The 15,452-nt window shown below is 40.4% G+C and overlaps 1 protein-coding gene across 3 annotated transcripts in view; it reads right to left on the reverse strand.

Moving 5' to 3' along the window:
- The window catches only part of spag9a (sperm associated antigen 9a), a 180,369-nt gene that overhangs the window by 35,960 nt on the left and 128,957 nt on the right, over positions 1-15,452 (reverse strand). For all 3 annotated transcript variants that reach the window (XM_060901600.1, XM_060901601.1, XM_060901599.1), the window contains exons 11-18: positions 12,951-13,002; positions 12,660-12,790; positions 9,445-9,501; positions 5,089-5,247; positions 4,823-4,952; positions 2,471-2,560; positions 2,160-2,312; positions 142-310 (exon numbers count right to left, since the gene is read on the reverse strand). In XM_060901600.1, coding sequence (XP_060757583.1) covers positions 142-310; positions 2,160-2,312; positions 2,471-2,560; positions 4,823-4,952; positions 5,089-5,247; positions 9,445-9,501; positions 12,660-12,790; positions 12,951-13,002 — 941 coding nt within the window. The remainder of the gene's footprint in view (positions 1-141; positions 311-2,159; positions 2,313-2,470; positions 2,561-4,822; positions 4,953-5,088; positions 5,248-9,444; positions 9,502-12,659; positions 12,791-12,950; positions 13,003-15,452) is intronic.

A 15,452-nucleotide genomic window follows, 5' to 3' on the forward strand; every position in this document is an offset into this window, starting at 1 on the left:
AAGAACTCTCAAGACTCTCTGTAACTGTCCTTCCTGTACCACTGTCCCTTGTTATGAAGCACGGCATGTAAAGATACAATGTAAGCGAAGATGCTTTCAGATTGTCAGATAAGCTCCACTTAGGGCTGTGTGTGATCTGACCTGGCACGCTGGCGATACATAGCACGTGTGAGTTGCACACGTAGAAGCTATCCAGCAGCTCAGAGGGCTGTGTGGTGTCCAAGATAATGACTTTAGTGGAAGACTGTGTGCTGGTGCAGATCCAAACATGGCTGGACATGTCCACCTGTGCCACTTCTTGTTCCTGCTCCTGACACACATACGCACATACACATTACGTACACAGAATTGCATGAGATTTCTGTTCAGAGTTGTTACACTAATTGAGTAAATGCATCTAAAAGTAACTACCAAAATTAAACATAATTAGAATTATAAAATACACAAAAGACACACAAGTCAGATAAAAATGCTCTGATGCATATCGACAAATCCATAAATCCAATTAAGATGTTTGTGTTTAGCTAGAATGATTTTGATCCCTTTTTATAGTATCTGCATAATTTGTTTTCATTAGGCATGTAATGGGCCTTTCTGTGCGGAGTTTGCATGTTCTCCCCGTGTCTGTATGGGTTTCCTCCGGGTGCTCCAGTTTCCCCCACAGTCCAAAGACATGCAGGTTAGGTTAACTGGTGACTCTAAATTGACCGTAGGTGTGAATGTGAGTGTGAATGGTTGTCTGTGTCTATGTGTCAGCCCTGTGATGACCTGGCGACTTGTCCAGGGTGTACCCCGCCTTTCGCCCGTAGTCAGCTGGGATAGGCTCCAGCTTGCCTGCGACCCTGTAGAACAGGATAAAGCGGCTACAGATAATGGATGGATGGATAGGCATGTGATGATATATCGCGCAACGATAAATCACCATCCAAATTGATGACGATTTGAATCGATGAAATAAATGAATAGCGATTATTGTCAGACTGCATAATCTCTTAGTTTTTCCTAGCTGTAATTGGGTTGTTTAAACAGCAGAGGGAGCAATAATGCACAAGAAAAATCTAAAATGGGAAAGATTTGTTCTGTACATTTTTACAGACTGCTGAAATGCAAAGAAAAGAGAAAAAAAATGAAGGCAAAGGTAAATGTTTATTAAGAAAAGGCCTATTTGTTCTTAACGTTTTTCATTTTGAATAAAAGGAACATTTTAGTTAATAGGCTATTATATTTTACACCAAGCTTTAAAAATGTGGATAAATAATTATTGTTGTTTATTAAGGGAATGAAACAAAGGGCTTCTTTTCACTTACCCAAAGGAATATTTAAATTGATAAAGAATAAGAAAATACATGTTACAATTTTTTGGTCATAAAATTTTCTTCGTGGGGGCGGCACGGTGGTGTAGTGGTTAGCGCTGTCACCTCACAGCAAGAAGGTCCGGGTTTGAGCCCCGTGGCCGGCGAGGGCCTTTCTGTGCGGAGTTTGCATGTTCTCCCCGTGTCCGCGTGGGTTTCCTCCGGGTGCTCCGGTTTCCTCCACAGTCCAAAGACATGCAGGTTAGGTTAACTGGTGACTCTAAATTGACTGTAGGTGTGAATGTGAGTGTGAATGGTTGTCTGTGTCTATGTGTCAGCCCTGTGATGACCTGGCGACTTGTCCAGGGTGTACCCCGCCTTTCGCCCGTAGTCAGCTGGGATAGGCTCCAGCTTGCCTGAGACCCTGTAGAACAGGATAAAGCGGCTAGAGATAATGAGATGAGATGAACTTTCTTCGTTAATTTTTAATATAATAAATAGCATCAGAAATCGAATTGTTAAACTAATATTGTGAATTTAATCAAATCATGAATTGGGTGAATCTTTACCTGCCTTGTTTTCATAGAAATAAACCTAAAATTTGCAAAATATACTGAAAAAGGATGTTTAAAGGTCTGTGGGACCCGTTTTAATTTTTTTTTAACCATATATGCTGCTCGTATATTGCTTGTAATTGGGGTGAAGTAAACACCTGCTAAGTATTTCATGTAAAATTGTTTGTGTTGAATTTAAAACACCAAAATGCAGCTGATCCACCAGACCCACGAACACCATCTGAGTAACAAAAATATGAACACCACACAAGGGTTAAAAAACTCTGGAGCTTGTACTGATTAAGCTTTTCACCTTGTGCTCCTGTTCTTGCTGGTCCAAGCTGCTCTGAGAGCCTTTCATCGGACTGGAGGTCTCTCCCTCAGCTCCAGAGTCATTAATACACACACGTGAGCCTGTGTCATGTGGCTTTCCGCCTGACAGGTTCACACCGGCTGCACACCACAGCTAAAGAAAGAACAAACACATTTCAGCTTCATGCTCACTGAAAATCTAGACAGGATGCATTGAAAATGGAAGCGTGTACAGGATTAGAGGCTGTGTAGCATATATAGCATAATGAACTATACTAAATTGGTCACATTAATAAATCCCAAAGCACTAACTTTCATGGAAGGATCTTTCTGATCCAGTGGTCTCAGGTACACAGGTACAGGCAAGTTCATCTTGTTCTCTGCTTGCCGACCATTTGCTTCCTGTGAATACAAAATAGTGCAAGGATATTACCTCAGGAGTGGATCAATTATAAATTCGACAGCTCCAGTGTGCTTGCCCAGTCCCATGCTGTGCTTAGCAGAAGTTCAGGCTAAAAAGCTAGAACTAATGTAATTTAAGTAAAAAGTACAACAAGCTAATTCTATGAATTAATACAGATAATAGAAAATAAGTGAATACTTGAATCCCTGGTACAGGTGACTTTGGATTACAGATCAGCAATGAGCTGTGATGGTCATGTATTTTCACTTAATGAAGTGTTTAAATGTGAGGCGACTGCTTGTGGTGTTACAACACAATTCTATATTATTACACCATTACATATATATAAACTTTTCCGCTGCACTCTGGTAGGTTTCCCAAAAGCCTCTTAACACTAACGGTGTCTTAACTAGGAAAGAGAGTGTTGCTCGCTGTACCATTTAACGATGCTGCGATGCTTTTAGGAAACCCACCCCTGTATAGTATTTTGCTTAGTTTAGTCACTGTTTCCATGTCCATGGCTGGAAAAATTGTCTATTATCCATTAACGCAAATTTGTATCTCTAGTACATAAACAGGCAGACCACATCTTTGGTTCAAGTGTGTAGTTCAGGGTGTAGTGCAGTGTGCAGGCCCGCCGACAGGGGGGGACAAACGGGTATGTTGTCCCGGGCCCAGGAATGGGGAGGGCCCAGAACTGGGCTCTCATGAAGTTGCGATTAAATTATTTTATTTCATTTCAAAATGTGTTGATTTGGGGGAGAAATGTGCTATATTTGCATTTGATAAATGATTTCTAGATCTTTTGCCTTTATTGTCTTTGAAAAAGGTGTCAAGAACCCCCTACCACCCCAATGCAAAAATGGTTTGGTCTGACTCTTTGATTAAGGGGAAAAAAACGACATCGTTCGATCATAGCGCTTCGACAATCAGCGTGCGTGCCATTTGCCAACATGCACAAGTCAGGAGCACAGAAAAGAAAAGAAAAGAAAAAAGAGAGGAAGAAACCAAGAGACTCAGGGGCTCACTGCACAAATATTTTTAAAAAAGATTCGGATGATGCAGCAGGTACTAGCAAAGGCAGTGGGGCAGCTGAGCCAGGTAAGACACAGCCAACTTTTTCCAGCCCTGTAAAGTAACCCCAACCAAGGCACGCGCGGCACGCAATTCATGTTACAAACGAGGGGAGAGCAAGTCACACTGAACACCATATCAAACGCACAGGGCACTGAATCATTTCATAACCACAACAGCTTAATAACATTGTGTTTCATATATCTGATTGAAGCTAAGAATATTCACATTAGCCCGCAATCATATCCTGCCGTTTCTCGAGCGGTGTTCTTCTCTGCTTTTCACACTGGACAGTACGCACGCACAGTATACTATGTTCGCCCCCAGCCCTGCCCGAAATCCCCCGTCCATCGCTGCTCCTTCAAGAGCACCCCAATCGCATGATTATAGTAGACTATCCACGAGTTTAGGAATACCTTTTTGAATACCTGTCATTTAAGGGTTGGAGTGAGTAGAGACTGGGATAAGAGAGGTGGGTGTGTGTGTGGGTGGATGAGTGACATAAAAACATTAAAAAGTAAAACATATTGACAGCCCACTAAACCTGTTTGTTCACTGGGCAATTGTAAATGAAAAACTGAAACCCTGGATATGTAATCTGCTTGTGCTGGGTGCCCAGGCTAGTGATTTGTCCACCCCGTACTTATAAAATGTTTGTATTTGATCATATTCAGTGGATCTGAGCTTGCATTATGAGTGAAGTACACACTTAAATTTATAACTACTCTTTTTTGTACTCATGCACTTTTACACTAATCACCACTCCCTTTTGGGAGACTTTAGTCATGCCAGTCTGATGTAAATGCTAATTAATGCAATAGTCTTTTTCAGTAAAGCTGATGAGCTTGGTCATATTTACAAGATCGAAGGACTTTCTGTGAAACAAATTTTGCTTACATTTTGCAAATTGTTTGCTGGAACACAAAGAAATAATTTCACATACACATTTTTAGAAATGGTCACTAAGATGTATACAATTAGGTAGAACATTTTATATCGTATAACATTATTGCAAGTCTGACCTCAAAATATGACAATTATCTAACATGCAGTGTGCTGAATGCAAATCCAAATGAATCCAAGCAAAGGACATAAAAACAACACACTTATCTCCAGCTTTCTGCTGTTATCAAATAAATTGCTTGATCTATCAAAATTGTAAACTTTAGTGTAGCTTGAAATCTTGCCTTGTATTTACTGGGTAGACTCCAGCCGTGAGCTGCCATCCGCCCGTCCTCCTTCTGTACATGGGCTTTGACCTGCCTGTACTGAGCCTTCTTCTGCTCCCTACGTGATGGAGAAGTGCACAAGTCCACTCTGAGAGAGAGGAGACAAAAAATTCAGATGGCTCACTCTGACTTGAACAGAATACAAGGCTTAAAAGCAAATGCAGTTTGAGCAACAGTGAGCTTCAGAGTTGATGAAGCTAAAGTGATGCTAAATGAGGCCTTACTCATCTTTGAGGAAGTCAAAGGCTTTGGAACGCTCAGTGGGGAACTGCGAGAAGGTGCTGCTCTTCCTCATACCACTGGGTGGGTTGTACTTAACATTAGATGGAGGAGGCTTCACTGTACTGCTGCTGGAGGACGAGGAACTGAACAGCCGGCTGAAGCTGGGACACACACACACACACACACACAGAGAACACATGCAGGGATGGTAATGGGAGCAGGGCACACACACTTGCCACATGGACACAGCCAGTTCCTGGAAGACCTGCAGTGTTGGAATTGCTACACTCTTTTGGGAAAAATTGTCTAGAACTATCTAAGGATACCTTGTGCAGAATCCTACATGACACGGAAACTATTAAGGAAGTTAAGAACCATTATCTCTCCAAAGAAACATTTTTTAAGAGTCACTGCAAGGATATATGAATAAAGAATATCTGAATAAAGTAATATTTGTAAATATGACTTTCAGGGATTTAATATCCTTAATTTTCCAGCAGTATACATACACCCTCTTAGCCTGATTTATTGTGTAATGAATTTCTGAGGTTTTACGAATATTAAAATGAACCTCCCTTTGTGTTGCCATCCAAATCAGTGAAATTTTAACAAAAAAAAAAAATTGGGGAAACCACCAGGGGGAGACACAATAAAGCCAATAGTCAAATAGTGGCTCAGCAACAAGTCTCTGCAGATAGTGTATTGATGCAGAAATTCATAAAATCAGGGTTAGCAGAATAAATTTCATACAAATTGTGGTATTAAAGCTGTTTTCTGGACTCCACCAAGTGTGGACTTGTGGTTGGTAAAAGATAGTCTGGCTAACGCAACTTCAAAGCTCTACGAGCTATTGGTCTGGCCAAGATAAAGCCCAACCGTTTCCCAGAGCCCGTGGTTGACCCACCTCCCTGAAATGCCACAGTTTGCTACTGGTCGAAGCCAGAAAAGGCTGTGACGAAGCTTAAACCAATCACATCACTCTTTCCTCTGACGTATGTGACGCGACGGGGCTAACTGGTAGATTAGACATCCTATTATTAAACTCTTACCGAAGCCGGTCAGAAGCAAGGCGAAAACGTCCTTCCTTTCAATAAATACCTCCAGGGCTGCTCTTTGCTCCGTTTTCAATGAGAACTTCCCATTGAATGCTTTCAATACAGCATTCGTGAATGAAGCGCTTCCGGCATAGATTCTGTAAACAATCTATGGCTTCCGGTCGCAGTTCTACTACGTCAGTGCCTTGAACACGCCTCTACCCAGGGCCGTTGGAGATGCTCAAAGTTGATTGGTTCCCGATTTTTCGGGAGCTTGGAAGAGCTGTAGATAGCTTGCCTGGCCAGACTAAGCTCGCAACAGGCCCTCGTGTTGCGTCACGCTTAGGATGGGCAGGCCCAGGCTAGGTAAAAGATGTTAAGTAAGCAGTGATGGTTTGTTTATAAATGGCAAAAACAATCATAATTTCTGCCCTCAGTTGAACTATTGCATTTCTAGTCACTGTGTAAACAACAGGTATTGTAGTAGCCTGCCTTTTCATTTAAAATTGCCATTAAGAATAGATAATCATCTCCCCTAATATATGTTTCCAGAAGGTATAAGCGATGAAATATCTGACTTATCCAACTGTAACAAGAGTGCTCTGAGAGTACAATATCCCCCGCTGGCAACTAAGCCATAACTCTGGTAAAATGCGACTGAATTGAACGAAATTGCAATATGCGTATTAACAACATATAACAAAGAATCCTGTAAAGTTTTGTGAAATTCCTCCAAAAATTGCAAGAGGAGTTGATTTCAGAAGGTGAGTACTAGGGTTGGGCGGTATTACGGTAAGAAGGTATCCCGAGGTATCCAAAAGTACCAACGGTATCGGTCTCATTACCGTCATTTTAAAAAAATATATAATATCTAAATAAATATGGAGTACATGAGGTCATAATATAAAATAATAAATTGAAGATCATCCCGAATAACTGTGTGATCGTATTTTCACTAATTCTATCAATTTCCTAAAGAAGTTTTCATCGCGTGCAGGGTTGTTTATGTCGTTACCATGGCAACCCTGCGTGACATTTTGGAGTCTGACAGAAAGCTTCGCAAGAGACTGAGCCCGGGGGTGTCATGGCTCAGATGGCTAAGGCACCGTACCATAAATCCGGGGACCCGGGTTCGATTCCGACCCGAGGTTATTTCCCGATCCCGTCTCTCTCTCTCCCCCGCTCATTTCCTGTCTCTCTATACTGTCCTATCTAAAAAAAAAAAAAAGAGACTGAGACCGCGGTTGAAAGATGGCAAGTCAAGATAACGAGTTAGTGGCAAAAAAAAAAATACAACATCGGCAGTGTGGCAGTATTTTGGTTTCAAACCAAACGAAAAATCTAATATGTCCCCTAAGGCACACCATAGCCTGGGGTACTCCACTTCCACGAGATCTCTCCAATGAGTTGTGTTTTGAGTAGGTTACATGAGTAACAACAAGGTAAAATAATATAACGTATGACATTTGGGATGTGGGTAATAAACGTTTGAAATGTCATCTACTGAAGAAACGGAAGAAAACATCGTAGCGTAAACTGTTAGGTTTCTGGTGGGAATTAGCAATGCGCTTGCTATCTTTGTTGGGTGTGTTAAACCGTATGGATTTAAGTGGAATAATTGTAAGGAGTTATGTGATCAAGACAACGTTTTAAGCAAGGTAAGGCCATTTGATTATTAATTTCCCCGCCATGGCATGACGTGGGCCCATATGATTTTGCCTTGTGCAGCTATCGCGCATTTGAATTAGGTTCGCCTCATTTGCGCTGAAGAATATGGTTTATCGCGCAGTCTAAACGGACTTGGGTGTTGGTTGATTCTTTTTCTTTTTTTTTATTTCCCATGCTTGAAAGGGTATGATCCTGCTCATCGTGTACTTTTTTTTGATGGAGTAGGTGAAATAGTGCTGCAAATGGCGTTTCAACACAGACGTGTAAACGACAGTTGAATGCTATTTTCAAGATGAAGGAAGAGTTGCGTGATGCTTTGAAATATCTCTTAATCCATTCATCAATGCACAAAATTCGCTTTGCTGCTTAATCCATACCACAATGCACACAATTCACTATGCTGCTTTTAAATAGTACATTTGAGGCATAGGCGCACGTTACACAGTAGGCCGAAACAAAATATTATTTTTTTCTCGGTAATACCGTATACCCCGGGAAAACACAGAGACGGTTTAAAGGTATCAAAATTTGGATACCGCCCAACCCTAGTGAGTACCTTTCCTGGGACAGACGGACGGACGGACAGACGGACGGACATTGGGGGATAAAAATTGTGAGGGAAGCTGATTTCAAAAAGCAAGAACACCTTGATGAAATTGCCAAAGTACAAGTTTGTTAATAATCAAGGGCATAACTCTGGTAAAATTTGCCCAAATTAAACGAAATGTCAGTATGGGTATAACTGTCATATAACAAAGCCAAGTTTGGTGAAATTCCTCCACAAACTGTGAGAGGAGTTGATTTCAGAAGAAAGTACACCCTCATGAAATTGTCAAAGTACAAGTTATTTAATCAAGGGTCAAAACTGGTAAAATTTTCACAAACAAAATTAAATCGCAGTATGCGTATTACCGTCATATAACAAGGCCTTTTGCCAAGCTTCAAGAAATTCGTCCAAAAATTGTGAGAGGAGTTGAGGTCAGAAGGCAAGCACATCTTCATGAAATTGTGAAAGTACAAAATTGTTAATCAAAGACCTCAACTCTGTTAAAATGCGACCGAATTAAACAAAATAACAATATGCGTACTACCGACATATAACAAGGCCTTTTGCCAAGTTTGGTGAAATTCCTCCAAAAATTGTGAGAGGAGTTGATTTCGGAAGGAAAACACACTCTCATGAACTTGTCAAAGTATAATTTTGTTAATCAAGGGCTGTAACTCTGGTAAAATGTGACCAAATTTAATGAAATTACAATATATAACAAAGAATCCTGCCAAGTTTCATGAAATTCCTCCAAAAATTGTGAGAGTTGATGATTTCAGAAGGTGAGCACCCTTCCCGGGACAGACGGATGGACGGACATTGCCACAACATAATCCCACTTTGGGCCTTTCGGCCAGCGGGGGATAAAAACAACAGTGGACTGAGGAGCACCACAAGCAGGAGCAGTCCAAGGAAAAATTCACATATTGCTTTTTGATAACTCTGGGCTGAGGTCAAGAGAGAAGCAGTTAGGATATAATTGTTTTGCCTACATGCTGAGGACCACCAGCGCATCAAGTGAGAAATGACATGAGTAATTTAAAATATGTGTAAAAAAAAATGTAAATAAAGTTGTTGATGTGTAGATGCATTGGAGTTGAAATGCTTACAATTGCCAGATGCTGGACTTCTTCTTCTCAGTAAGGGCAGGATTTTCCCTGGAAGCACTGTAGAGGAATGGGATATGCCATTATGTAAGGAATAAAACACAACTTTTATCTGTGATTATTTTACTGTAACAGCACACATGCCCTACAGTTTTTTTCTTCTTAGACTGGCAGTTTGCCAACATTTCAGCTTCCAAGTTCACTTATATACCACTCCATTGGCAGCTATATTCAACTGGACTGTACTGATCTACTGTCAGAGCAGTGCTGTTAAAGAAAAGCAATCAACACCTTATAAACAATCAAAATCAAGAATTCAACAGTGCTGTGGTATAAAACTAAACAGACGCAAGCAACTGTCGTATCTCTTTCAGTTTGAGGCAGAAATACAAGCATTTAATCAGAGCCTTGGCAGACCATAAATGAAACCACTATTCAAAAGACCCAGTCGACTTTAAACTATTAAACAACAGCTATAATGGCTGTAGTGAATCCATTTAATACAAGGTTTGGAGTCCTGGCCATGACCAGAAGGTTAGAGAGCCACTGCTGAGCCCTTGAATAAGATCTCTAACCACTCTCTTCTCTACATAAAAGGGTATTTACCCCCCCCCCCCCCCAAAACTAAATGTTTCTAAATGTTTTTCTGAAGAACATACACTCATGGTCCACTTTGATAGGAACATCTGTACACCTGCTCATTAATACAGTTATTCAATCAGCCAGTCATGTAGCAGGAATACAATGCATACAGTGTCTTGTAAAAGTATTTATCCCCCTTGGTGTTTGTCCTGTTTTGTCGCATTACAAGCTGGAATTAAAATGGATTTTTGGGGGGTTGGCACCATTTGATTTACACAACATGTCTACCACTTTAAAGGTGCACATTGGTTTTTTTTTGGTTTTTTTATTTATTTTGACACAAACAATAATTAAGATGAAAAAACAGACATCTGGAGTGTGCATAGGTATTCACCCCCAAAGTCAATACTTTGCAAAGCCACCTTTTGCTGCAATTACAGCTGCAAGTCTCTTGGGGTAAGTCTCTATTAGCTTAGCACGTCTAGTCACTGGGATTTTTGCCCATTCCTCAAGGCAAAACTGATCCAACTCCTTCAAATTAGATGGGTTGCATTGGTGTACAGCAATCTTCAATTTATCCCACAGATTCTCAATTGGATTGAGGTCTGGGCTTTGATTAGGCCCTTCCAAGACATTTAAATGTTTCCCTTTAAACCACTCCAGTGTAGCTTTAGCAGTATGTTTAGGGTCATTGTCCTGCTGGAATGTGAACCTTCATCCCAGTCTCAAACCTCTGGCTGACCCAAACAGGTTTTCCTCCAGAATTGCCCTGAGTTTAGTGCCATCTATCTTTCCTTCAGTCCTAATGGACTCTCCTGTCCCTGTAGATGAAAAACATCCCCACAAGATGCTGCCACCACCATGCTTCATTGTAGGAATGGTGTTCTCAGGGTGTTGGGTTTGCGCCACACATGGCATTTCCCATGATGGCCAAAAAGTTCAATTTTAGTCTTATTTGACCAGAGAATATTCTTCCATGTGTTTGGGGAGTCTGCCGCATGCTGTTGGGCAAATTCCAAACATGTTTTCTTAATTTTTTGTTTAAGCAATGGTTTTTCATCTCCAGGAACAGGAAAGCTGGTCACGACTGAAGGAAAGATGGATGGCATTAAATACAGGGGAATTCTGGAGGAAAACTTGTTTGAATCAGCCAGAGGTTTGAGACTGGGACAAAGGTTCATGTTCCAGCAGGACAATGACCCTAAACATACTGCTAAAGCTACACTGAAGTGGTTTAAAGGGAAACATTTAAATGTCTTGGAATGGCCTAATCAAAGCCCAGACCTCAATCCAATTGAGAATCTGTGGCATAACTTGAAGATTGCTGTACACCAACACAACCCGTCTAACTTAAAGGAGTTGGATCAGTTTTGCCTTGAGGAATGGGCAAAAATCCCAGTGGCTAGATGTGCTAAGCTAATAGAGACATACCCCAAGAGACTTGCAGCTGTAATTGCAGCAAAAGGTGGTTTTACAAATTATTGACTTTGGGGGTGAATACCTATGCACACTCCAGATTTCTGTTTTTTCATCTTAATTATTGTTTGTGTCAAAATAAAACAACAATTTGCACCTTTCAAGTGGTAGGCATGTTGTGTAAATCAAATGGTGCCAACCCCCCAAAAATCCATTTTAATTTCAGTCAGTAATGTGACAAAACAGGACAAACACCAAGGGGGATGAATACTTTTGCAAGACACTGTAAAATCATGCAGATACAGGTCAATTTCAGTGAATTTTCCACATTAAACATCAAAATGGGGAAAAAATATGGTCTCTGTGACTTTAACTGTGGCGTGGTTGTTGGTACAAGCAGAAGACCACATTGGGTTCCAATCCTGCCAGCCAAGAACAGGAATCTGAGGCTATTATGGGCTCAGACTCACCAAAACTAGACAGTTGAAGATTAGAAAACAAAATCACCTGGTCTTTTTCTGGTCCTCAGCTGTCCAATTTGGGTGAGTCTGTGCCCATGATAGCCTCAGATTCTTATTCTTGGCTGGCAGGATTGGAACCCAATGTGGGCTTTTGCTGTTGTCACTCACCCACCTCAAGGTTTGATGTGTTATGTGTTGCTTTTATGCTCAACACGGTTGTAAAGAGCACTGATATGAGTTACTATCAACTTCCTGTCAGCTCAAACCAGTCTGGTCATTCCCCTCTGATCTTTCTCGTCAGTGAGGTGTTTCAGCCTGTGGACCCTCCATTTTTCACACCATTTTGTACAAACTTTAAAGACTAATGTGTGTGAAAGTCCCAGATCAGCAGTTTCTGAAATACTCAAACCAGCCCATCTGGTACCAACAACCATGCCACAGTTAAAATCTCTCAGATTTTCTCCCCATTCTGATTTTTGAGATGAACATTAACTAAAGCTCTTGACCTGTATATACATGATTTTATGCACTGTGCTGCTGCCAGATGACTGGCTGACTGGATAACTGCATAAATGAGTAGGTGTACAGGTGTTCCTATTAAAGTGGACGTGAGTGTGCCACATATCTTTTAAATAAATCTGGTAAATTTTGTTTTAATTCTAATGGATGCCTGCTATAAAAATAACAGTTCAGCACAATCAATTTTAAATCAAAAGTTGTAGGGTTTTTCTCGTCATTAGCATTCAAATGAGTGTTTACCGGATCATTTCTGTCCACCTGACAGCCTCCTGTAGCTCCATCAGTCTCTCTTTATACTGGTTCCTTTCCATCAGTACACGGGCCATCTCCACCCGGGTGAACCGACGCCTCTGAGCTGTGGGCACGTCACTCTGCAGACAAAACATACACATACTTTGCTTCAACATGCAAATAGATATTTACTGTATTTACACTACAATTCTATATAATAAGCCATGCAGACTTCTGCTATTTAACAAAGCCACGCCTAATGACTAAAACACACATAGTATTCAGGCAACTTGTTCTCACCTCATCTTCCTCTTTGTTATTCACTTTGATGGTCTCCATTTGAGCACGAACTCTACAGCACATAAAAATTAGTCAAATAGTACATTCATTCATTCATTCATTCATTCACTGCAGCACTGGTGAGTGCTGCAGTGGCTCCAGTGTCCTAGGAACACTGGGCTTGAGGTAGGAATATACCCTGGATGGGATGCCAGTCCATCACAGACCATGCATGAACACATATTCATGGCTATGGGCAATTTAGATCAGTCAAGCCACCTACCAGCATATGTTTGGGAGGTACAGTTGATATAAAACGTCTACACAACCCTATTAAAATGGTTTTTGTGATGTAAAAAAAAATGAAACCAAGATAAATAATCTTAGAACCTTTTCTACTTTTACTGTGAAATTGCAAACTGAATTAAAGAAAAAACCAATAAGAATCATTTTAGGGAAAAAAAATGAAACATAAACCAGGTTATTGTACATTTTGTATAAGTGTACACACCCCTAAACTAAAACTTACTTGAAGCACCTTTAGATTTTATCACAACATTCATTCTTTATGGGTACACCTTGACTTAGCACATCTTGACTTATTCTGGCACATCTTGCCTGAGCAATATTTTGCCATTCTTCCTTGAAAAAGCATTCAAACTCTGTCAAATTGGCTGGGCACTTCCTGTGCACAGCCATTTTCAGGTCACCCTACAGATTTTTGATTAGATTTATAGCTAGACTCTGGCTCGACTCTGGGTTGTTCCAAAATCTTGTTTTTGTGAAACCATTCCTTTGTTGATTTGTTGTGCTGAAAGGTAGAATACCTCTATATCTTAAGTGTTTTAACAGAAGCCTTCAGGTTTTGGTGGCAAAATCATCTGGTATTTGGTGTTATTTGTTATTCCCTCCACCCTTCCTCCAATTCCAGCAGAAGAAAAGCAGCCCAAAGCCTGATGCTGCCATCACCATACTTCGCTATGAGGATGGGGTTCTTTTGGTGATGTGTTGTGATTTTTGTGACAAACATATCTTTTAGTACAAGAGTGCTCTGAGAGCACAATATCCCCCGCTGGCAACCATATCTATGCTATAAGTGCTTAATACACCCTCATGAAATTGTCAAAGTACAAGTTTGGTAACCAAGGGCCATAACTCTGGTAAAATGCGACTGAATTGAACGAAATTGCAATATGCATATTACCGACAAAGAACCCTGTCAAGTTTTGTGAAATTCCTCCAAAAATTGTGAGAGGAGTTGATTTCAGAAGGTGAGCACCCTTCCCAGGATGGATGGATGGACGGACAGACATCGCCATGACATAATCTCCCTTTGGGCCTTTCGGCCAGCAGGGAATAAAAAAACTTCTTGCCAAATTACATGAAATTTGTCCAAATATTGTGAGGGAAGTTGATTTCAGAAAGCAAGCACACCTTGATGAAATTGCCAAAGTATAAGTTTGTTAATATTCAAAGGCCATAACTGGTAAAATTTCCCCAAAATAAACGAAATGTCAATATGCATATAACGGTCATATAACAAAGCCTTTTGCCAAGTTTGGTGAAATTCCTCCACAAACTGTGAGAGGAGTTGATTTCAGAAGAACGTACACCCTCATGAAATTGTCAAAGTACAAGTTATTTAATCAAGGGTCAAAACTGGTAAAATTTTCACAAACGAAATTAAATCGCAAAATAAGTATTACCGTCATATAACAAGGCCTTTTGCCAAGCTTTGAGAAATTCGTCCAAAAATTGTGAGAGGAGTTGATGTCAGAAGGCGAGCACACCTTCATGAAATTGTGAAAGTACAAGGTTGTTAATCAAGGGCTGTACCTCTGGTAAATGCGACCGAATTGAACAAAATAATATGCGTACTACCGACATATAGCAATTGCCTCTTGTCAAGTTTGATGAAATTCCTCCAAAAATTGTGAGAGGAGTTGAATTCAAAACGAAAACACACTCTCATGAAATCGTCAAAGTATAATTTTGTTAATCAAGGGCTGTAACTCTGGTAAAATGTGACCGAATTTAACGGAATTACAATATGCGTATTACCGACATATAACAATACCTCTTGTCTATGGAATCAATTTTGTGCCAAAATGTTCATACAATACTTTTGAAATATCAAACAAAAACGATAAATCAAAATTTAAAAAAAAATAAAAAATAAAAAAAAGTCAATTTTTTTTAGACTGGCAAACAAATTATTCGTGTAATCGTGCAAAATATCAGTCTATTACTCTTCAGAAACCTTTTATTTTTGTTCCGCGTCTTTCTCAGTTTTGTTTGACGTAATTTATTTTGGTTGCGATTCCAGCTTTCTCGTTTGTGCTCCCTGACTTTTTGCTTGCAGTTTTGGCACAAACTTCACGTGTGGGTGGGCTGTCCAGGAATGCATTCCCATTGGGTAACTTGTGTTTGACTGACAGCTACGCTCAGCGATTCCCCCGGAAGCTGTTGTGGCCATTTCCTACTCGGATTTTGGCGGACTGTTTGACGAGTGACCGATCCATT

This window comes from Neoarius graeffei, chromosome 20, assembly GCF_027579695.1.
Source record: "Neoarius graeffei isolate fNeoGra1 chromosome 20, fNeoGra1.pri, whole genome shotgun sequence".
NCBI lineage: Eukaryota > Metazoa > Chordata > Actinopteri > Siluriformes > Ariidae > Neoarius > Neoarius graeffei.